The following is a 25,290-nucleotide window of genomic DNA, read 5'->3' as shown; positions in this document are numbered from 1 at the left end:
TCATAAGACAAACGATCTCGAGATCATGAAATTTGCCGTATCGGGAGACAGTGTAACTACGTTACATCGAGACAAGGCCAATGAAATGCACGATCGCATGAAATCAGTCGTACCGTACCGAATGATTTGCGGTATACGCATACTCGAGCAGTTTCTAACGAAAGAGAGAGAGAGAGAGAGAGAGAGAAAGGCAGGTAGACAGACAGATAGACGGACGGACAGACGGATAGATTGGGGAAAGAGAGAGAGAGAGAGAGAGACGAATGAACGGAGCTAGTACATACGGTTGCGAGTCCAGCACGCGGGTGACCGAGAAGAACTAGATGAGGACGCCTGTCGCTGGCTGACACCATTAGGGTGGCCATCCGTCACCATTAACACAGATGTCCGTGTGTTTCCGCGAACATCGCATTAATCACACCTATCCACATAAATTTCCTGACGGCGCGAACCGAGCAGCGAAAGCCGAGCGAGCACGCCCTGACACCTTAATGGATGATAAATCAGAAATTCATTAATGGAGAAGGGCACCGACGACGACGACGACGACGACGACTACGACGACGACGATGACGTATTTACCAAATTGAATTCGATGCAAGCAAATGGTTGTATTTTAATTTCACTACGTTCCTTCATTACGAGAGAGAGAGAGAATACATTTCTTTTATTCCTTTTTTTACTATCTCGAGAGAGAGAGGCATCTTTAAAAATATCTTTATTCTCTTAACACGAGACAATTCCCTATGTCTGGGGGGGAGATCCATGGTTATTATTAGCATTAGAAAAGCTTGTGGAACGATGTACGAAGACAAAGGAGATAAAACGTTCGGTGTGAGTCAGAATTTACATCTAAACGTTTCTTGGAAGCGTTCTTGGATGATAATGAATCAGTTGGTTGGTTCGTTCGTTCGTTCGTTCGTTCGCTTAAAGTATTATACTAGAAACAACGATGATGGTAAGCACGAAACAATATACACTTAACTCGAACATCACGAGAGAAAAAAAAAATGTTTATCGTATTAGAAACAAAGGCTTCAAAGTATTTGCTATTCATTTTGGAAAATAATCATGATAGTGCAAACGTTGAAACATGTTGCGCATAAGTTTTATGCTAACGATAATAGGTAGTCCTTAGTAACAGTATTCTGATTGAATGTCTGGCATATATTTCCCCAGCGTGTTGTCGAAGTAACCTGCTTTGAGCAGGAATTTGCAGAAGGTGTAACGAGTACCTTCCCACGGCGACTATTATCCGTTACCCAAAATTAAACCCCTCTCACACAAACTTGAAATCCCAGACGTTATTACCGTACAATTGCTCATATCCACGGAAAATGCATTCGTCCCGTCTTCTCGAAAGTTAACTTCGTTAACTTATAAACCGATGCGAACGGAAAGAGAATCATTTAGATTCTTATTAAAAAACAGAGACATATTTATATATATACAGGCGCGTTCGTTAATGAAAACGTTATTATTTATGACAAACGACTCTAGCAGAGATATTCATTGGCTTAATTAACCGACATCGACGTATCTCTCATTTATATCATCTACCAGATAGATATCTCTTTTTTTTCTTTACAATTTTCACGAGTTTACTACGTCTAACCACGCGTGAGATATATTCTTATATGCATAATGTATATGGGTCAACGCATAAACAAGTTTGTACGCATCAACAAACGACTATAAAGCTTTAATGTGGCTCCCTAGTACATTTGCTAGGAAATGATGTAACCCGTTGCGAGAGACGTGAGAATTTATATGAGCAAGAACGAGAAAGAAAGATAGAAAGAAAGAAAGAGAGAGAGAGAAACTTGCAGAAGGCAAGGAAAGGCGGAGCAAAAGCAAAAGCCTAAGAGTAAGCGAGCGAGAGAAGTAAAGAGAAAGGAAGAAGAAACGAGGACCAGGTGAGGCGGACAACCGGTGGTAATGGAGTCGAGAGCTGACTGTAAATAATGCGGCTTATTGTTAAATCGCCGCGGTCCCAGCATCATTAACTCTATCGCAAATCTCCGAGGCGCAGCGGGTGTCATGGTAACTCTTACCTCGAGTGCGTATGCGTGTTGCGGGCACAATGCTGGCTAATGATGCCTCCAAGGCGGTACGTAGTCAAACGGACACGAAAGAGAGAAGAAAGACGGAGACATAGAGAATGGAAGACGAAGAAGAAGGAAGGTAAAAGAGTTGGATAAACGGAGGAGGAGGAGGAGGAGGAGGAATGAAGGAATGAAAATCAAAAGGATACGTAAAAGAAGAAAACTCGTCTAGAGAGTAAAGTAAATATAAACCACGGTGAAAGAAAAGTTGTTAGGGTGATAAAGAGGAACCTCGAAAGAGCTTGAGAGATAGACGACACATATTGAAACAACAAAGGTGTTAGAGAAGTAAATAAGAGGAAGAGTTCGGCCGACGTAAAATAAAAGGAACTGAAAGAAACTCGGTTCTCGTATTATCGAAAGGTCCGTCAGGAGCTTGATTATTATGTACTTTCGTCTCTCTCTCTCTTTCTCTCTCATCCCTTTTATATTGCCGTTGGTGATATGCCAGCGTCGGTGGTACCTTGTATCGAACAAATAGTCGTGCCGACGACCGTCATGGATATAACAAAGGCCGCCGCAGGGAATGACCCTTCATCACCCGTCAATGGTACTACTACTCCCTCTGGAAAGACCTCTTTCCTTCTCTCTTTTTATCTTCATCTTTTACACTCGTAGCCATCGCTTCGCTTCGTATATCACGTATTTTCTCTTTCTCGCCAACAACTCCCACCCCCATCCGTCTATTTACATCTCTCTCTCTTTCTCTTTCTCTCTTCTTTGACCGCACGTAACACTACTTAACGTGTCTCACACCGTGAAAGCGCACTCACTCCGTGCTAATGAACATCTTAATATTCACGTCAAGCTCTTCCATCTTTCCGAGCGTATAACACCTGCCTATCGGTCCATTTCGCACATACGTAAGAAGACTATTCTTAGGCAGAGGGATTTTGTCGTTGTCGTTTATGCCAACTACCGTCATATGCTTCAAACTCCGAACGAATATTCTAGCTTTAGAAAGAGACCAGAGAGAAAGAGACAGAAAAAAAGAGATAGGGAAGCTGTTAACCTAACACTCGATCCAACACTTTAGGGATTTCTTTCGATCGTAACGCAAATAAACCTTGTCACTTCTGGTCCCCGTCCATAATTCATATAAATAGTGAAGCTTCCCGTTTCTTTCTTTCTTTCTTTCTTTCGTTCCTTTCCTTCCTTTCCCAAAATCCTTACTAACATTTAAACTCATAGACCTATAAAATCACCCCTCGCGATTTAACTTATTCTCCGAAAGAAATCGGATCGTTTTACAGGGAGGAAGGAAGGAAGGAGGGAGGGAGGGAAGGAAAAGACGAAAAAAAAAATGGAAGAACGTGAAAGAAGCGATGTCTTTTATGGCCGGCAACGGTAGAAAATCGAAAAACTTTCGACTCTCGGGAATCATAGCGATAAGCGTGATCGATAAAGGCCGTTGATATGTGAACGACATCACCGGCAGCATCGCGCGGAATCGTGCTCTGGAGATATTTTTGCAAAGACAAGATCGTCATTTCGCGTTATAGCTTAGCGAATGACGAATTTTGCTCTCCTTCTTTTTTTCCTTATTTTCTTTTCCGTTTAACTCGATGCGAATTTTGAAAATGTCGATTTGCAGATTATTTTATCGTATAATTAAATTTAAATTAATATTAATAAAATATAAATATAAAATATATTTGAAAATAAATTAAATTAAATTTAAATTAATATTAATAAAATATAGATCGTCTGACATGTAAATGTGAAGAAAAAGCTTATTCGTAAATAAGATTCTTAATTTAAAAAGCAATAATAATGAGATAGTATTTTGTGAGGAAACATTTGCGTGGATGTAACATTTGGAGAATAGTCTTTTCTCTATAAAAAGCCGAGGGCAACATGATAGGACATCTGTCCATTATGGAGAAAAGCCAAGAGCTTTGGCTCGGAGGATCATTTCCCTGATGAGTGGCGATCAGTTTCGTGGAACCGGTCCTGTATTCGCTTTATTCAGTTGGCATCGATCAGCCACCAGTGCCACCACCGCCACCGCCGCACTCCGCTCTTATCTAACTCAATCCAATTCGAAAGTCGAAGAAATTCCAACGTAAGGAAGCAATATCGAGCGATTTTATCTGAATGGCATTCTCTCGGTGGTATATAGCTCGGACATTTAAATAAATCCTCCAATAAACTAATGTCAATATATCTGTCTCTTTCTTTCTTTCTCTCTGTCGACGAAAACGAGAAATACTTGTTAACATTTTTGCGAAAATAAAAATGAGAAACGAATTAGTTGTAGTAATGAAAATAAACTTTCATTCCTGTCAAGTTGAACCTGAGAGTTTCTAGTCTCGTTTCGAAGAAGAAAGGAAAACATTTACGACCACTCGTGTGTTCATTTCGCGAGAATCAAAAAAATGTAACTATTAATTCTAATCGAATTATTATTATCATAACCCAAGAAAATGATTTAACATTTTATTTCGTTAAAGATAATTCGTCGTCGTAGGTAAGTTTTAATAGGGTAAACGGCGCAAGAAACTCGACGTTATTAATATATCGCGTTGAGGGAGGAAAATCGTCCGGACAGGTCATTCCAAAGAATTAAGGGAATGGTATCATTTGGCAAAGTTATACCGTTATATTTGGCCGACATGTAACGTCGTTTGCCGATATTACTTTGGTGGCCGATGTACTCGCGCCTTCTTCTATCTCTCTCTCTCTCTCTCAAACTACCAACTGGCGCCCTCTTTTCCCGAGGAGGAGGACGACGACGACGACGACGACGACGACGACGACGTCCGCCATATACTCCAACGCCCTTCGAAAAAAGTGCTTCTGCGCCGCGCTGTAAAGGACACTGAGAGGAAAAAAAAAGAAGCAAGCGGAGAGACGATGTAAAGAGAGGTTTCTCCGGGAAAAAGAGCAACCGCAATTTCGCCGCACAATCGTGTTTCTACCGGCGTAAAGAGAGATGGAAAGAGAGAAAGAGCAATCTGGGGAGGGGGGTGGCTCGGAGAAGGAAGAAAACATAAAGAAAGAGAAAGATAGAAGGAGTGGGCAAAGGATGGGGGTAGTTTTTGCCACGGTCAACGCTGACCGCAGCACTGGACACAGCAATACCGAGTTCCTCCCGGTTTGGCATTTTACGGAGCCATTCGAACAAGATGGTGCGTGATAATGGCGCCTTATAGAGGAAAAGCAATTTCTACCCGCAGAATATCGTGGAGCTTGGAGCAGCTCTCGCACTCCTGCTGTTACTGTTACTACTACTACTACTACTACTACTAGTACTAGTACTACTACTATTGCTGCTGCTGCTACTAGTGGCTACCATCATCACCATCACTGTGTGTTCGGCTTAGCTTTCGGCATGCCGCTGCTATTATGTCAATTCGCGCGCTCTTCGAATTAACGACGAATACGAGGATCGTTTAGCCGACGACCACGCCTTTAATAAAAGGTCTGTTAGCGAAAGGATGTTCTTTTCTAAAGTATCACTCTGGCCATTATGGTTCTGTTCCTTATAGGAAACCAAAGAGTCCTTTTGCGCGTTTATGAGAAACTGGAAAATAAATCGATCAATTTTCTACAAACGTAATCCTAGTTTATATATAGTATTAATTTATCTATAAAATATAATCTGATATACCGAGTCGAGCAAAAAGAATATCGAACAAGTAGATAGATAGATAATTGTTCTATAAAATAGCAAAAAAATAGGAAACAACTTTAATCATATGTTAGAGGTATACCAAGGAATTCGTTGCGTTCTGCAGATTGTTGACCGTAAAACAGTGGTACGAAGATTACGAAAAAAAAAGGGGAAAAAGAGTAAAAAAGAGAAGAAAAGAGAAAAAGAGAAAAGAGCTTCGACGTGTATGTGCGGCTTTAGCGATGTTCACGAGCTTTACGAGCACAGCAGTCACGGGTACTCGTCGCACGACAGCTCTCAGCCGTCGTCGTCGTCGTCGTCGTCGTCGTCGTAGTCGCGTGAAAAGACCGACGTGTAATATTTCTTTCCCACTCGACGCTGTACGACGCTGTCGCTTCGTTTGCCGCCATAAATCTGGCATTTATTACGCCCGGCCGATATGTGTTTATATCCCTTTATCGAAAAACGTAGATGCGTTCCTCCTCCTACTCCTCCTACTCCTCGAAAGCGGATTAAGATTCAATGCGGATTTCGGATTATTCTATTTTTCTACCCGATACATTTCTATTACAAACTACGCAAAGAAAATAAAAAGGATATGATATTAAAATAATACATCGTTGACGTGAATTAATCTATACGATCAATAAAATACTATTATTTATTGAATCGCTATTAAAATTGGCTATATCTAAACCAATCACATGACCATCGTCGTCTGGGTTCAATGAACTTTCCCTCAATTTTTCAAATACGAAAAGACATTCCAGTTAAGTATCCTTAATGTAATAACATCTAATTTATATGAACGATCTTTTAAAAAAGAAATCTTTGATAGAAGTCTAAAGTATGTCGAGAGAGAGATTCGTATATGTATATATCTATTTTAAGTAAATACTTTTAACAAATTTATGTGAGACGGATATAAAAGTGATAATCGATACCCCATGTCTGTGTCTTCGAGGATACAAATAGAAAAATTAAAATAGAACTGTTAAGGTGAACATTTTACAATCTTTTTAAATTCATATTTACTAACAGAAATGACAACTTATTTTTTATTACACCAGCTTAGTTGTTTTTTTCTGCGAAATAATAAAGAGACTTATTATAAGAGAGAATTTCAATCAAAACATCGAGATAATGATCCGTTAGTTTTTCAACATCCTTATACGATCATTTTAATTAATTCTAATATTTTAATTAATATATTCGTCATATATTTATTAGATAATAAAAAAAGATTAAAGAACAAGTTTCTTGTTTTCTTCGTAATCCCAGAGAGAGAGACTTATGCAAATAAGATAAAAAAAAAGAAAAAAAAGAAGACGAACGTCTATTTAAGAATTATTAAAAGTAACAAAAATATATCAAAAGGTACGGTAATAGAATTAAAACCTTAGCCGACAGTTTCGATCGTTTCAAATCGTAGCTGGTGATACGATATATATTATCTGAAACAAAAAGAAAATAAAAAGAAATGAAATATGACGAACGGTATTATATCTCCTACTCGTCGTCTGTGGCCGATCTTTTAGCAAATCGCCGCAAGTCGCGACATTTGGAGAAGAACATAGGATAGGAGAGAGAAAAGGAGAGATAATAGAAACATGGTGCGGTGAAAGAAGAAGAAGAAGAAGAAGAAGAAGAAGAAGGGGCAAAAGGTGGGTAGCAAGGTAGAGGTAGAAGTAGAGGTAGAGGTAGATAGGTAGGTAGTAGGGGGATGTAGAAGGCTACCAGATATAAATTTCCTGATATTCGACCGTTCGTGTCGTTTGAAATGGGGCAGTTTTCTCGGGACCTAATGGTTATTGCCTTTCTCGGCGGACATATTGCGTTCCATCCAATGCAATGTGTGCGGCCGATATATCAGGGCTCTTCGCTCTCTCGGGCTCGTACTCTCTCATTCTCTCTTTCGAATAAGGGTAGCTAGCTGTCGGTTGGGGGCGTGGATGAGAGAGAGAGAGAGAAGTAGGTGGAGGAGGAGGAGGAGGAGGAGGGGGTAAAGGATAGAAGTGGGAGAGATGTCGAGCGCGCAGTTACCGGAAAGCCTTCCACAACGGAGCAACGGCAGTCTGCCGCGTGGTGGTCGTGCCCTGCCAGACTGCAGACGGGAAGTGGCCGAGGTGTGGCCGCGGAGTTGAATTATTACAAGCTGCCCCGCCATTCATACAGGATGTATGTCCCCCTCCGTCCCCACCCCTCCCCTGCCCCAAGCTCCCGAACCCGCGACCACCGTAAATCTTCGATGCTACGTCAGCCCTCGACTTCTCGCGCAAACCCTCCCTCCCTCCCTCTCTCCCACCCCCGACCCTCCTCCTGTCTCTCTTATGACCTCTTATTATCGTACGTAAGCATGGGGGTTCTATGTAATAACTTTGACTTATCCCACCGATAGCTGATTTTTCAATCCCCATTAGCGAGTTTCACGAGTTTTGCGTTGCTCCTCTTCTTATTGGTTTTCTGTTTTTTCTCCGGAGTCCTTTCTTTCTCCTCCTCTTTCGACGATTCACCGACTGTGATTAATGATCCCACGGGATGGTTTCTTTTCTTCGATGTCGATTGATACTCCAGGAACGCTCAGTCATTTAAAATACCGATGGAAAAGTCATAGTTGGAAAATGATTGGTAACGTTGTTAGGAAAAGTAGAGATAAGATAACGAGGTAAAAATATGTTGAACGTTTGGTGAAAATGTTCCGTGAACCGGTTTACCAACCGATCTAAGATTATCCTAAGGAAAATCGATAAGCGACGGTTAGGATCGTCCTTTCTCATTACGATAACGCGCTTCTGATATAAGGGAGATGAGAGGAAAAGAGGTGGGGAGGTTAGAAATGGAAGTCTCGTTTCCGTTTTAGAGTTTTGCTACCGTGAGCATGGTCTAAACGGTACAGTCCGCGAAAAGCTTTTAAAGTCTGAAATATTCAACGAGTCGACGGCGTTCCGTTTCCATCGGAATATACCTACACACTCTCGGAAAGCAGATCGCAGTGATAAAAATGGGATGGGATGAGAAACGCGGAAAGAGGAGGAGGAGGAAGAGGAAGAGAGAGATCGTCGAACTTACTCCGAAACGAGCTGTCCGGCAAAGCGGTATCAACCAGTTAGCAGATTCCAGAGATCCGGTAGCAAATGCCGTACAATCTTGAGTTCTTCTCTCTAGGTGGAATAGGACAGGGGATAGCTGTCTAAAGATGCCGAGCACGTATCGACAAGCTGGTCACCGACGCGCGCGCTCGATCCTAACCTCAAATAGAAAGAAAAGAATGAAAAAAAAAAATGGAGAAAGAGGTTTTCCCTTGCCGCTTACACACAAGCCGCCACCATCACCTTTCCCCCCACTCCCGTTCTCCTCCTCATCCACTTCCTCATCCACCTCCTCCTCCTCCTGTTCAGTCTCTTTTCTATCCCAGCCATTACTATATTCAAGCTCTTTTACAACGGTCAGCGCTCTCTGATGCCCGAACAAATCTCAACGGCGACTATACTCCTCGCGCGTACTCCAATTTAACTAAATCCTTTCCGTTTCTCCTTCTCCTCTCGCTCCTGCTCCTGTTCCTGCTCCTTCTTATCCTTTTCCTTTTCCTTTTCCTTTCTCCCCTTTCTCCCCTTTCTCCTTCCTTTACGGCGTAACCTACCGCTTCTTTTCCTCCCCCCGTTCCGCCACGCTCGACGAGAGAGCCCATACGCGAAGATAAGATTGGAAAAGTTGTATGAGGGGCAACTTTAACAGCTATATAACCATTACAGTGCCGATAAAGTGGAATCTAGTGTCTTAACGGTCTGGAACGAAATTCCAGATATAGCATCGTATATTCCAATGGAGTTAAACACGACGTTCAGATACTGCTTTCTACCCGGTTCCCTCCGAGACCAGCTACGCGACGGTTTATTGACCGATAGATCCCTACAATATCGGAATTCTTCCGTCGGTATCTCGCGTTACGCGCCTTTTATGAATTCTCCCGTTCTATGCCATAAAGGGTTCTACTCTTCTTCTGACGAACGTACATACGTTTTATTCGAATAATTTTTCCCTCAAAGATTAAGATCGTTTCTCTCTCTCTCTCTATCTCTCTCAATATTTTCTTTCTTATCGGTTATAAACCGTTATCGTACGAAGCTTAGAAAGAGTAATCCTTAACGTTCCGTAATCTTTTTACGTCAATAATAGAAATATCATTCTTAACTTGCGTCGTCGTCGTCGTCGTAATAATTTATTACCGATATAAATTTTCATTTGAAATTATCATTTTCAAAAATAAACACCTCAAACAATATTATATCGACGTAACGTGCACATGTATTTAGATAAATGTTTATGCATAAACGCACAGTGGACTGCGTTATATACGCATATAACGTACACTTAAGAAGAGACGGAAACAAAATGAGTGAATGAAAAATAAAAAGAGATAGAGTGAGAGAGTATGGGATATGGTAAAACGTGTTTGTGCTTCGGGCTAAGCTTGCCATAACTCACCAACAGGACTGACAGCTTGCATAATACCCGCGAAATTGGTTTTATAAGACGACGCCGAGCACTGCTTCACAACAATGCCATAAACGCTCTCTGGGTAAATTACGATTCAGTGGCGCAAAAACCTTGGAGGGGAGAAACGTTGTATGCGTAGGTAGAACGTTATATTCTCGGTGTACTCTTTCTCTCTCCGGCAGTCTCGGTTTAAACGGAAAGAAAAAGAGAAAGGGAAAAAGAAAGAGTGTTTAAAAAAAAAAGAAAAAAAGAAAGAAAAATATTTAACAACGGCGCTTCTTAGAATATATTTGCGCAATGAGAAGGAATAGTATTCGTGCACATTGTATATCAATGCTATTTAACGCCTACTTCCTTTTATTTCTCTTATCTTCTTATCAACGAAAGAAAAAGTATCCGTAAACAGTGGGAGACAGGTATCTCGAATGTTCAACCTCTGAGAGACCTGCGAGTAAAGATCCATACGAGTTTTTACGATTTATGAATAATCAACGGCGCGACGATACGATGATAGTAACGAGAGAAAAAGAGAGAAGAAAGAGGTAAAATTATGATATGAAAGAAAAATGTCTTTGTTACGAGACGTCTTCGAGTCATAGGACTTTATGCCGACGAAAGACGCTGAGTTGAAATTTATAGTTTTGTTAGAGAGAGAAAGAGAGTCAATGTTTTCTACGGGATGTGCGCACGTATGCTATGATTAATGGCCATATCATAATTCCACGCAGGTGAAGTCATTCAGTTTGCTACCCTACACGTTCGAGGAGTCTTCATTCTCGTGTCACAACGAAGAATTATTATCTTTCTTTCTTTCTTTCTTTCTCTCTTTCTTTTACTACCACAGTTTTAGGAGGGATTCATAAAGCATTCGCGGAAACGGTAAAAGGAAAGAACAAAAAGGAACACATACACACACACACATACATAAACGATATCCACGTTCGTTCACTTTGATTTAGCAAAGCTTGTAAATCTCTTACGTTTATACCGCGAGAGAGGAATTAGATGGGCAAGGCGCGAATATAAATTCGCGAGTGCGATAAAATCCGCTGACCGTAGGCGACGACAACGAGTTCGATTAAAACGTATCGAGGCAGGCAGGCAGGCAGGCAGGCTTGCATTTAACAAAATCACGCGCGAAACGAGATTCTACGGTATGCGTGGGTGTCCAACAAAACCGTCATCGTATTAATACTTCTCATTTTGGAATAGGTACTATACGAGAAAATTCAATTCAACGCGTTCGATAAAGGATCAAAAGTCTAATCGATTCGGCGCATCTTACGTTTGAATCAATTTGTTACCGCGATCATTGAAGAAAATAATATTTGTTAGTAGTTAAAAAAAATCGGTTAGGCTCGAATATAGAAACTTTCGGAGATAGACTTGTAACGAGCGATTAAAAATGTGATTAATGAGAGAAGATAAAGAAAGAAAGAAAAAAAAGAAAGGGGGTAATAAAAATGAGATGAAAACTCCGAAGACGGTACGATATTCTCCACCCAAGTTTCATATCCACATAATGTAAAAGAAAAATGAAGTCGGAAAGTGGCACTCCGGTCGTAAACTCGTGGAGCTCGGAGCCAAGAGCAAAGCTATACAACACAGTTCTCTTTCTCTTTCTCTTTAGTAAGGTAGAAAACGGAAAGGGAGGAGGAGGAGGTTGGAGAAGGTCGTATCGAAGATTACAGTCCGTCGTTATTTTGTACACGCGCGATAATCATAAAGCTCGCACAAAGAGCCATTATAGTTAGGCGGGCGCGCGCGCGTGCGCGCACTCTTACGAGGAGGGTACGTCCATCCGTGGGTATAGGAGGAAGAAGGGCACGGTGAAACGCGTACGAAAACTGCCCGAAGATCACCCTTATACTCGTGGTAAGTAGCGGCTATGAGTCGGTTGGATGTGCACGGCATCGTTGTAAGTCCGCCTGCAAACGACGGAATTATTCAAATGGTTCGTGGTTGCAAACGGTTCCGCGTACGTTACCGTGGTGACGACAAGAGAGCGTGAGATAGTGTGCATACCTATATACACGTGGAACGAGCAAAGTGCAAGCGCGTTTCCACAACCAACGTTGAACGTTCAACGTTGAGAACGTTGGAAGAGACCGAGGATAGTAACTCTAGCTGGTAGGAAAGAAAAGAAGAGAGAGAAAAAAAAAGGAATAGGGCTTTTGGATATTTCTCTAGCGATAAATTGCCGTCGATATCGTGGCCAATTTCCTGAATGCGTTTAAGATGTACCCGTATCCCCGACGTTTGCTTGCCGTACTACCGGAGTCGATAATATACGACTTGACAGTTTAGACGCTGTATATTTCCTCGCCGCGGTAAAGGCTTAGCAATACGAGCTCGAATCAACCAAAACACTTGCAAACATTTCTAAAGAGTTTCGTCCCCCCTTTTCTTTTGCTGTTCTCGTTGTTGTTGTCCTATCATTAGGCTAGTCGAAGAAATTAGTAAAAGGAAAAGATGTTTTTTTTAATTTTTTATTTCGTCAATAAAAAATTGCAATTTAGTTCTCGTCTTAAATATCGACCCCCCCCTTTGTTTTTATATACGAAACACGACGGACCTTTGGAAAATTAATCGATCGCGATTCCATATACGCAATTCCACAAAACCCGGACAGAAATTCCAAACGTTAATGGTACGTTTGAAAACGGGTCATTCATAAAAAGAAAAAAAAAAGGGTTGTCTGGCAGCTCGGCCAGCGTATATTTAAATTAGAGTTCGTGTTATGAGCATGTAAAGCGACGAAGCGCAGAGTCATTACACGACCGTGCCCAGCAGTCATTATGTTCGTTCTGATTTGCTCCGCTCATTCACGATCATTCCGGCGTCATGTCGATGAAAAATGAACGATCGTTCGTCCCGCGATAATGGCTATCCCACTATACGTGTACACGCATACATACGTACCCACGTATATACGTATATATATACACGTATAGATACGAACGAATCGACGCGCATCGATCCTCACGTTTCCACTTTGAACAAAACCGTTAACGTCACTCGCCGTGAATCCGCTTTATACGTTGCACAGCTAAAATATTCTCAATGTGGTCGTTTAAAACGCGTTCGTCTCTTTAGCATCTTGATAGCTAAGAGAAGGTAACATATATTTGATATATAAACGTGCAACGAGACAAATTTTCAATATCGAAGTACAGTTAAAAGAAAAAGAAAAAAAAGAACAAAATTTCCACTGAAGTCGAGAGAAAAATGGAGAATATAAAAAAAAAACGAAAGAAAGTAATGAAAAGGAACGGGTAGCAAGGAGTGAATAGCTAACGGTGATTTACCGAGCATCAGATTACCCCGTGCAACCCTTACATCACTAACCAACCCCCTTTAGCCATCCACGGAAAGTTGACGTAGAAAGCAACGCATACGGCCGCCCACGCCGCAATAAACGAGCCAATTAATATTGTTTCCCTCGGCCGGGTTCTGCTGTCCTTGACGCCTCGCCGGTTCATCCTTGCTTACGGCTGAATAATTACGGCAACATCCGGTGGATGAAGGATCGTGATAAGTCGACATTACCGACCGACTAAACTCTAGAACAAACGATCGAAAATCAGAAGGGACGAAATGTTTGCTTGAGTTTTCCCTCTATACTTATACATACGTATAATACACAAACGATAATTAACTTTTCCAATTGAAGTTAATCTTTCGTAAATTGTTACGTCTATTTAATATATTATTGTAATTATTAGTTCGAAAAATCAAGAAAAAATGTTCACCAAGAATATACAGATTTTTGTATATTAAACCTGAGTTTCAATTTTTTCAACGTCGACGAGTTAATCCTCAGAAACGCACTTTTAAACAAAGTCTGAAAAATCGAACGACGATAAACTGTTATACGCCCAAAGGCATTGAACCTTGTTAAAGGGATAATTAAGTCGCCTCGCAAATTTTCTTCGGCGAGACGAACTCCGGAAAGAATGAATACCCGGCGCTTTCTCTTTTTCATTATCCGAAATATCGGTGCAGCTCACGAAATTTCGCCATACCCCATAGCCAGAAACCCTGCAATCGTCGGACGGTCTTTCATAAATATTTAAATCGCTTACCCATCGGCGCTTACAATAAATCTGCCTTTATGCTCTCCAAAGGTATGCCTTAATCATAAGCATGGGCATAAAATTCATCCTGCATTAAGAAATGTTACATCGGCGTTGCCGATCGTATATTAGAAAACAGTAGTAGTCCAAGCTTTCTCGATTCTTTATAGACCAAGTGTCTACGAGTAAAAGCATTCGAGCTATAATAGATATTCATTTCTTTTTCTTTTTCCGCAATTAATATAAATATACTAAATTTATTAGTCACATCACATTTTCGATCGTAAATATTACTTTCCCGATTTCTTTTCCGTCACTAAAATAAGGAAAAAAAATACGATTAATCGATTAAATTGTATTACCTTTCGAATAATTCGTGAAAGTATATGAAAAAGAAAAAAATAAAGTAGAAGAACTTTGTAAAGAGAAAAAAGAAAAACAGTGACCGTAACACGGCAGTGATTCTGGCACTCGCACCGATGTTGGTAATCTCCATCAGACTTGGCGTTGTTTTAATGCGCTGCGTGATTCTGTGCCGGTCTGCTTGATGAGCCTTCCTAATAACCAGTCGCTCACACGTCTGCCCTTCTCTTCCCTCGAACACCCTCGAACACCCTCGACATCGGGTTAGCACCACCTACACGAACCGACCCCTTCTCGACGAGCTGCGAAACTGTGGCATGTCGGCTTCGCATCAATCTTGTTAAATTACCCGCCGGGCCAGGAGTCGTTCTTTCGCTCGTGGATTGATAAATTGCCCGATCCCGTCTTCCGCAGACACGTAACGCTCGACCTCGAGACAAGAGAGCGAATCAACGAGAAAGACAGGGAGAAAGAGAGAGAGAGAGAGAAATGCCAAGAGAGACAATCAGAGAAAGAGAACAAACGAGGAACAGAGAGAGAGAAAGAGTCAGGTCCGAAATACGGTGAAGAAAATCAAATTAACGTACACGGCTCCTCTGGTTTCTGACGCTCCGGATCGCCACGGTTATCCGCATTTGGAACCACTGCCAAAGTGTCCTTCAACGATCAAGACAGCTGAGTCTACGGTCGCGAGGTCGATGATAGATCGTAGCTTACTGGAAAGGCATCTATTATGGCCGTCGTACAGGATTGAGTGATTATAGGTTTAAGAACGTGACCTCTCCTTGCGTTCCTTTCTTCCATCAAACGTTCTTCCTTCATCACGTGGACTAACTTAATATCAAACCGACATGAAGAAGACTCAATCAATCGATTTCTTTTAATTCTACCAGGTCGAAAGAATAAAGTCACGGTGCAGTGATTTACATTTCTTTATTCCTTCGAAATTATTCACAAATGTATCTGTACAAGAGAAAACATTAAACGCGATTTGATCGTATAACATGAAACACTTTTCATATTATTACAGCGATTTGACGTTTACATTAGATGAAACGTATCTCGGTTTCGTGGATAACCAACTTTAATTTACGAGCTGGTATCCCACTCACGAACCGCGTTACCTGCTTACCTCAGATCTCAGCATCTTACCAACTCGTCCGAGTCGGAACGCGTCCAATCGCCTTCGGCTGCGCGATATGAAGATAACTATCGGCTCGTAACACCTCTTGACTGTGTCGAGAAGGAGAGTATGCGTTGCAAATAGAGAGGAAGAGAGAGAGAGAGAGATGGGTATCCACCTAGACTCGGATCTCGGGATAAGATAGAAAGAAGGCCAACTAAGCCATTGCTGATAGCGTCTCTAAGCTCGTGTGGACCGAACAGCTCGTGAAGCGCCACTGGCTAATGGTTGGTCCGCGGCTTTAACACGACAACGCGACCATGTTGAGTCGGACCAAGGTAATCCTTACATATGGCTCAGAGATTCTCTAGGATTAGGAAGGCGCGAACCCATTGTGTGTTTCCTCTCTCGTTTCAACTTGCTCCGTTCGTCGAACAGCTTCCTGCACCTTGCTAAGTTCTCGACATTACAAACATCACATTCGGAACACCGATTAGAAGATATCCTCTAACTCTCCTTCCCTCTCTTTCTCTTTGAAAACGTTTTACTCTCGACTTATCAATTCTTAACTGTGAGTGAGTAAGCGAACTCCACGTTTATACACAGCTTCATGAATTTATTACTTAAATTCTTGTAATAAATTTAATACACGCTAAGATTTAAGGTTACTACGAAAAAAATCTCAAACAATTTTATTATCTGTTGAAATCCCTAACACGAGACGACGATACCAGATGAATTGGTCGAGTCAAGGAAAGCATTGAGTTTCGGTCGTTGATCAATTGGTTTCTCGAATCTTTTACCGAGGAGCACGCGCGCTCACGCCTTCGGGAATCAAGTGGCTAAGAACGGAGAAACATAAATATTCAAGGCTCGTTTTTGCACAATACGCAAAGTGGTAGCTATAACGTATCGTAGTTGGTCCGTACACCCCGGCAGGATTCTCGAATGATAAATGGCTTTTGGTGGACTGGTTAATGAGTCGGGCTAGACTGACTTATATAACGACCCTACCTTGGATTTTCCAGCGCGAAACGAGTCGGTGGTACCCTCCTTCTCTTTCTTGCTTCTCTCTAGAAGAGAGAGAGAGAGAGAGAGCGAAAAAGGACGCTATGCAATGCGCGGGAGTAGCCCGCGCGTATCATCGTTACAACTCCCCGCTCATTATTCAAACTTACCGCGTTCCATCTATCTCAGTTTTACATCGCAAGGAGGATGTGAGCTGCGTGACGACGTCGTACCGGCTCGAGAGATCCCCCGGCATGCATTATTCAAAATTTCATATTGAAATTGCACGAGCAACGGCGGTGTACTCGGCTACCGCCGCCGAGTGCCGCCGCCGCCATCGTCGTCGTCGTTGGCAGCGTACAAGGAAATGGAAACACGTTTTATCTTTCGTCACAGCGACAGCCAACAGTCAACGACGTCATTCTTGACAGAGAGACGCTGTTATTTTATATATCTTACAAATATACTTGCCATCTTCCTCCGGCATACCGATCGAATGCTTTTCTTTCCTCGTAAAAACACGAACATTTGCCTAACGAACCATCCATCCGATATTTTTCACTTCCAGCCCTTTTTCCTCTTCCTCTTCCTTCTCTCTTCCTTTCTCTCCGTTTTCTCCCTTTCTCGGCCGTCGTCAATGCGAAGATATACAACGGAGTAAATAATTAATTACCCATCTCCGCGCGTCAAGCAAAAACGGACCAGAGGAAACAATTAGCCCGTGAAACCGGTTGATTAAATGCTACTCCGAGGTGATATTTAACGCCGATGAAGATGTGGGCTCTTGAATACCAAGTATTCTTAACATAGTATACCTGCTTAACGAACATCCATCTCGTCCAGGTGGATATACCCAATCGAAAAAATGAACAATGTATCTATGAACAATGTTCTTTCTTCGCTCGTACAAACAAACGGAATAACAAAGACTCTCTCCCGGTTCCTCGAAGGAAAGTTAATATCATCGCGATAATAGAATCGCGAAGAATGGGTGGAAAGAAATACGAAATTTTTCTACTTTCGCTAGACGTTAGATGTTACGAGTCGCGAAATAGGAAAAGGTCAATCGCGAAATAGTGTCAACATCGCATCGAGCGTCCGATTGAGCAACTCCGCGCTTTCATTCCTTAGTTATGGTAACGCATGCCCATTACCTCGTTTACTGTCCCCCCGGTGACGTAATGCCAAGGTGCGTACCCATACCTGTTTCGAATAATGCACACGGCGAACAATGACATGCGGTGATGTATATGGGTTACGGGTCTAGCAGCTGTTGCTCTCGACAACTGGTTCCTCACACTCCTGTGAGCACTCACAATATCACAATGACGTGCAAGCACTTGTGACAGCATCGTGTGGGTACTACATACTACACTGGAGTTTGTATTACAAGCGCTGGGCTGCACGCAAGGATGGCGAGAGCGACTCTTGACGGTCGCCTCGTAAAACGTGCGCGCGCGTACATACAACCACTGCCTGCCTCTTCGTGTCGAATGTTGGCCACACACTCTCTTTCTCTCTCTCTCTCTCTCGTACCACCAGAATAGATATTTCCAAATCAAACGAGCATGAAAAGCAGGGTGCACCTTCCATTTAGAGACTTTCGCCTTTTGTTGGCCGATATAAAAGAAGCATCGTTATTTTCGATTTGTCTACTTGAGCTACTTCGAAACACGACGCCCCTAAGAGGAGAATTCATGAAAGCCCCCCGAGAGAAAATCTGATGTTTCGCGATACGCGTCAATCTTCCTGACGCTTCGTTGAGTACTAATTATGAGTTCTTGAAAAGCGAAAGCCCCATGGGTGGTAAAGTAACAACGTTAAACATTCCTTTTTTTTAGTCGTGAGCAACGATTGTTTCCGGCCGCGCGTAATTCCGAACATTTTACCATTACTTTCGCTCCGATGATTGCTCACAGGGTGTTCAGTAGAGAGGGAATTGTTTGAAATGAATTTATCTTATGAAATAAAAATGAGATTAAAAAGAAAATAATAATAATAATAATCCCATTGTTATTTTTATTCGTTCTCTTCTTCTTTTTTTTTATATTCTTTCGGACAATCCCCAAGGTGTCCGATCGATTAATGAATTTAACAAGACTTCGCGAGCGAATTCACCGCGATTCAACGAGAAGTTCAATTTAGGTGGATACCACAGATAGACCCTTTCACGTCGAACTTAATGTACTATGGTTTGTAAACCCTTGACAGCTTTACCCTTCTCGATAGCCATGCGCACGCTGCTGTAGGGTCGTATTCCCGTGCTATCGAGCCTGGATCACATCACGTCGCGTCGGATCGCGTTACGCTCTCGACACTGATCGGAGATTAGCGCTCGCCCAGTTCCTCTCTCCTCTCTCTCTCTCCCTTTCCCTTGCTCTCTTACTCTCCTTTCTCTACCGTCATCCTCTCTTCCTTGCACTACCCACCACCATCCATCCAATCGCATTCAAATCACGTACAAAGAGCTCAACTTGAGAAGTTCTCTCTCTTTCTCTCTCTCTCTCCTCTCTTGGTAACCGCACTGCTGGTGCCTTGGCCTATCTGACAGCCGTATCTAACGGATTTTTAACGACCCTTTGTTAGCCAAAAAGAGCGTAAGCACCTGATAGTCCCGAACGCTGTCGTTTTCTCTTACCATACTCTCTCTCTCTCTCTCTCTCGCTGAAAAACTTCACGGAGGAAGAAAGAAAGAAAGAAAATAATAGAGGGAAAGAGAGGTTCTCGATCAGGATACACCGGGAGATCTCATCCCGGAGATAGCCACTTAGATCGGCTTTGAAACGCGAGATGCGTAAAGAGTTCCTCGCCATTTTTTCTTTCCTTACCGCGAGTTTAAGTGTGGACAAGAAAGTGAATGAGATGGAATGAGAGAGAGAGAGAGAGGGAGAGGAGAGCTGGAATACCGGCTAAAATTCGTCCAAGAAATATACAAAACGAGTCGAGAAACGATATTCTTTGCTGCGGTTTAACGTCGATGCGATTCAACCGATGGATTTATTAATCTTTCGCTTTTATACCTTTCGCGAGAACTGGCACTCTCTTTTGAATTATCCATGGGAGAATTATACGAAACAAGTTTTAGGGGAACTTCTTTCGGCAGTTTAATGCCTCGGGAGAGCGACTCGACGGAATTCTTAAAACGTCGGAGTCTCGAACCGACTACTCGGAATGGAATTGCTCCTATAACATGAAGTTTTTTTTCTTTTTGCATTAGCTGTTTTCCTAAACTTCTACCTCATGTCATTTCTAATATTTGTTTTTTCTTTTTTCTTTTTTTTTTCTTTCTCAAAAAGGAGTTCGATATCAACGTACAATCTTTTTCTACAAATTGTCCTATCAAAATTAATAAAATAAATACGGAAATACGGAGATTAACCGGTATTAAATATTACACGACGTTTCTAACAATCCTCCAAATCACTTTGAAAGATTATTCATTAGTAGAAGTAGTCCTCTTTGACTCTTTCTCTAGTCAAAGCAGAAAGATATTAATTACACTTACAAACAAACACGCTATAGTCCCAAGTCATTAGGACAAGCGATGCCTAGCTGGGTACTACCTTCGTCTCGAAATAGGAACGCGCTTTGTGGCTTTACAAACAAACGCGTTAGATGTTAAACGAGTAATTTAGCGAAACGCTAATCGCGTTAACGGTTTTCGAAATACTCGGTTTCTACGTTTAAGAAAAAAAAAAGAAAAAAATGATCCTGGTCGTTTCGAAAAGCATAATATACTCGAGACTTTATATAATTCTTCGTTCAGTATTTTTATAAGATGTAACATCGTCGAAAAAAAAAGCTAAAAATAACGTTTGGAGCGTTCTTTCGAAGGACGAAGGAAAAAGGACGCGGCGGCGGCGGGAACGACGACGCGGAGACGAATAGGAGAAGAGAGAAATTCAATTGTTGCCGACAGGTAGGTAGGTACTTTAAGTACGTCGAGTGATAAATGACTTCCGTGGCCGTAGCTCGTCGTTACTGCTCGTTTTGAACTTCCTCGGCGCCGGAGCGTAGCTCGTTTAACGTCACGGCGTAGTCCTCAAGATGGCGCGAACGACAGAGAAACGATTTTGCGAGAGTCGTTAGCACGGTTCCGAGCCACGCCTCCGTCGGCTCCGTTATTCCCCTTTAAAACCATCGAACGTGTCGTTCTTCCACTACCGAACACAACCTTCAACCCTCCTCGATGCATTTCCTTCTGATGAGAAAAAAGAGAGAAAGAGAGACGTGGAGGAAGCATCAAAAGCACTCGATGCCAGCCAGCCAGCCAGCCAGCCTTTTCTCTCCTCTTCGTAGGACTCCGACAATGAGAAATAATCACCCTATTATCAAGGCTTTAACGAGCTCCCGCTTATTTTCGATTGCCGTTTATTTCTCCAACGTGTTGGACGATACTCGATGGGCTGGCTGGCTGCTTGGCTTCCTTCGGAATTCGATAAAACCAAATCCAAATTTATTTTTATGGTCAGCTCGACTCTACTCGTTTAAAGAGTGACTTGCGCATCATAATCAATGGGATACTATCTTGGTGTAATTATTGCAAGGGGTAATTTGTGAACGAGTCAATTATATTGTTTCCTTGCTTATTTTGTTCCTCCTACAGAGAGAGAGAGAGAGAGAAATATGTTCTATCGCCTTAAAGAAATCTTTCTCTGTTAAACGATTCCAAAATACAACAACCAACACCGGGTAAAATAGTCAAAGATTCCAACAACGAGAACTCCTGGTCTCCTCGGGTTCCCCTACATTCGGAATTTCCTCTGAAACGTCTTAATTGGTCGAGAGAGGAGTAAAATTGATAAATCACGGAACCTGTTTGCCCGATTCGCTATCCGCCACTCGTTTCGGGACAATTTTTTCTTTATTTCTACAACCATTTTCGATCTAAACCGAGAGAGAGAAAGAAAGAGAGAGAGGGAAAGAGAGAGTTCCCTTAATTATTTTATCTCGCCACTTAAGATCCACCGGTTCGTTAATCACCGTCCTCGGAGTCTCTCGGAAAGAACGACATCCGGCCGGGTACGTCGAAACTCACGGCTCGAGTTATCGAGGCAACGTGCCCCTCTTTTTCGTGCCACTTAAGTATATATACAATACGTATGCATGTATGTATGTGTATTCCTACACGTACACAGAAGGTGCGTGTAAAGAAAGATTACGGTAGCTCGTTATAACGTATTAGCGAACGTTTAAAGCAATTATTTTGCAAAGAAAAAGGTGCGTCGAGGCTTGTTAACGAGCGCCTTATTAAGCATCTCAAATTTTCTATCTTCAAGTTCTTACTCTCTCTCTCTCTTTTTCGTCGTTCACTCCGGCTGTAAAAATATTATGATTATTTGAGATCTCGAATCGCAATAATCGAGGGTAATCGATCAATCATAAATGCGGAGTACGATTATCAAACTTGGATTGTTTTTTTTTTTTTTACATAATCCATCAGCACGCAGAATATAATTTTTTCTAGGATGGTCTAAACCATTGTTCGTACGTACGAAACATCGACGTTAAATCTATAATCTTGGCCATTGAAATATTTCTAAAGGAACGATATTTTGGTGGTCGGAGAGACAGGAAATCATCCGATATCCTGTTCGTCATCTTTGTCGTCGTCGTCGTTGAATCCAAGGGAAGATGAGAGTTCCTTTTTTTAAATTGTAAATTGATAGTAGAATAGAAATGATTAACCGGTTCTTAAATATATCACGGATTACCGCCAAGAAGTCGTGGCGCACTCCATTCGTTACAGGGGGAGCAATGAAAAATGACTTCGGGCTTGGATGGAAGCAGGTCGCGTCGGAAGAGATATAGATATGTAGGTAGGCTACTATGAGAGGATGATAGAGTGGGCCTATGCATTCGTCCGGTAAATAGCGTGATTGATCGATATTATATTCATAACAGCCAACGACTTGTCATCAATCATGCCCCGTCGCGCATAACTGCGGGTCTCTGTAATATACCTGCCTAGCTGGTATAATACATTATGCCTCGGCTTCGTACAACCAAGTTCTGTGTGTGTACACCGGGTGCTCCAGAAACGCTTACCCTTGGAACGTAATAACCCGAGTGACTCGAACGAACCTACTCGACATTTAACGATCTTCCATGTGTATATAATATATATATGGTAGAGGTAAGAGCGTATTAAAAAGTCGCGGTGAACCGGAGGAACGACGACGACGTGACCGACATGTAGCGGTAAATACACTTATCTATGCGTTCAAAGATAATTAATCGAGAGTCGGTACGAGATAACGAGATTTACATAAAGTTTCTGTCAGCCAAAGTGTCACGTCGTTGTTTGGAACAAAAACAGAAACCGACTGGCGGAAATAACGAGCGGATATGTGTGTATGCGCGAAGCTGTTGAGGAGGAAGAAGAAGAAGAAGAAGAAGAAGTGAAAGAGATCCATTCGAGAGGGGGAATGGAGGAGTGCTTGGTTTCCGCGTTGAGAATGTTGTATTTCTTTCAAACTGAAAAATCTTTCACGTGTGGTACACTCGTACCAAAGTTTGAGACCCGTCGTGTGCGTGCGTGCTTACGTGCGTTGTCATTCTTGAGACCGCCGGATAACTCGTTTCTTTCGTTTCTTCTTTCCCTCTGCTTTTCTCTCTGCTTCTGTTGTACCCATCACCGACAGTCAGGCTCTCTCTCTCTCTCTCTTCCTCCCTTTTTTTTTTTTTTTTTCATTCTCATCGTTCTGCGTTCGGTGCTGACACGGTAGCCTTCCCTTGCTGCCACTCAAACTCTCTCAGGTAACGCGATCCCAGTAGCCTAAATAAACGTGCTAGAATAAATAAAAGCTATTCTAAACGTCGGCCTGTTGTTTGCCTAGCTGTCATGGAAGCGAAGGACATTGTCATACTTAAATGGATATCGAAGTGGCCGTTCATAGCCCCGTTCACTTTTTTACTCTCCCTTCCTCTATCACTTTTTTTCTTTTCTTTTCTTTTCTTTTTTTTTTTTGTTCTTTTACCTATAGAACACCGTCGTTATTTAAATTATGTCGAAGTATCGTTATCCGATACGTCCCGTGTAATTCTGTCGATAATAATCATGTATATATACTTACGAAAAAGGGAGCACAGCAATTTGATACAAAGAAAGGACATATAACATTATCGATTAAACGAGAGAAATCAAATTTATAACCGTCTTATTTGGATAATATCCATTTCAATCAAAATTCACATTTCATTTTATTATATTCTTATTTATTCTACGCGAAAGTATACAAATGGCATCTCCAAAAAACTGTTATTAACTTTGTAAATTCAATTAATATTTTGTAGCAACTAATGTTTCCTATGAATGTTTTCAAAATGTGTATTATTTTAACCCAAGTAAACTTTCGTTTCGATACATCGAATCCTTGAACCATATGCAAATACATATGTTAAATACGTATTTTACTCATAGTCAATCTTTCAACAGGAACATCGGACATCTGTCGCTTATCGATTTCGTTTGAACGAGCAATGGCAATTCATTTAGCAAGAAAATTAAATTCGCATAAATACATGCAACTAAACGACGTTACGAAAGAGATAGAAAGAGAGAGAGAGAGAGAGAGAGAAAGAGAGTTCAACGTATCTCTCTTTTTTTGTTTTTTAAATTAACGTACCATCCCGGCGTAGCGAGATAAAAGTAAGATAAGGATACGATTTGCAATGTAAAGTCGTGTCCGGAATGTGTACCCTTGCCATGATGAATGACTCTAACAATAAATTCGAACCAATAAAATGAAGTACAAGCATTTTGTATAATAAAATTATACAGACGTGAGAGATAAGAGACGACACCCGATAGATTGTAATGATTACAAACCTCCCCACCCTGTTTATTTCTTTTTTTTCTTTTTCTTTTCTTAATCCTTTCCTCATCTTCTTTTTCCTTTTACCAGGCAAGGTGGCAAATAAGTATTTATTTCGAACGTTGATCGTCCTTCTCTCTCTCTCTCACACTCACTCACTCACCATCAGTAACATCTATTCCATCTTCCACATCACGAACAGTCGTGCGAGAGATCCTTCTGGAGAAAAGCAGAGACAGACAGCTCGTGCACGGTAGAAGAAGAAGAAGCAAATGAAATTGACAGTCGACGTCTGTCTGTGTCCTGTCATCTCTCTCTCTCTCTCTCTATCTATCTATCTATCTATCTATCTATCTATCTATCTATCTATCTCACTGCTTCTTTCTTTTCCACTTAATCTTTTTCTCTCTGTTCGTTTCACTCGTTCGTTCTCTCGTTCGTTCGTTCGTTCGTTCATTCGTTCGTTGGTTCGTTCATTCGATCTCACTCTCTCTCGTCCTCGTTCGCTGTAGTATGTCTGTCAGCATGACACCGAGCGACGCCTTCTTTATTATACATTCAATTATTAGGCGCTGCGCATGACAAGCGCTATTGCATATTTATATCTGCCAGCCGAAGCGAGCTCAGCTGGATAAGGGGGTTCCTGACAGCCCGTCACGAGCATACGTTAACATTCTTAATAACG

General features: G+C 41.7%; 1 protein-coding gene and 1 long non-coding RNA gene across 4 annotated transcripts in view; both read right to left on the bottom strand.

Moving 5' to 3' along the window:
- Positions 1 to 19,234, bottom strand: part of LOC122516584 (limbic system-associated membrane protein-like) — a 213,359-nt gene extending 194,125 nt beyond the window's left edge. The window contains exon 1 of one of the 3 annotated variants that reach the window (XM_043634523.1): positions 19,006 to 19,234. In XM_043634523.1, the coding sequence (XP_043490458.1) occupies positions 19,006 to 19,021 (16 nt within the window). In that variant the 5' untranslated portion in view covers positions 19,022 to 19,234. Of the gene's footprint in view, positions 1 to 10,206; positions 10,305 to 13,526; positions 13,549 to 19,005 lie in introns of those variants that run through there. The other 2 variants (XM_043634524.1, XM_043634522.1) reach the window with 2 other exon arrangements.
- Positions 19,235 to 22,092: 2,858 nt separating this feature from the next.
- Positions 22,093 to 24,890, bottom strand: LOC122516588. The gene is made up of 3 exons (XR_006303612.1): positions 24,769 to 24,890; positions 23,335 to 23,566; positions 22,093 to 22,432 (listed from the first exon to the last, which is right to left on the bottom strand). It is a non-coding gene; the product is annotated as an uncharacterized LOC122516588 (long non-coding RNA).
- Between the last annotated feature and the right edge of the window lie 400 nt (positions 24,891 to 25,290).

Source organism: Polistes fuscatus, unplaced genomic scaffold (genome assembly GCF_010416935.1).
Source record: "Polistes fuscatus isolate 324 unplaced genomic scaffold, CU_Pfus_HIC Scaffold2, whole genome shotgun sequence".
In the NCBI taxonomy this organism is placed as follows: Eukaryota; Metazoa; Arthropoda; class Insecta; order Hymenoptera; family Vespidae; genus Polistes; species Polistes fuscatus.
The sequence above is the reverse complement of the archived record's forward strand: the minus strand, read 5'-3'. Positions and strand labels throughout refer to the sequence as shown.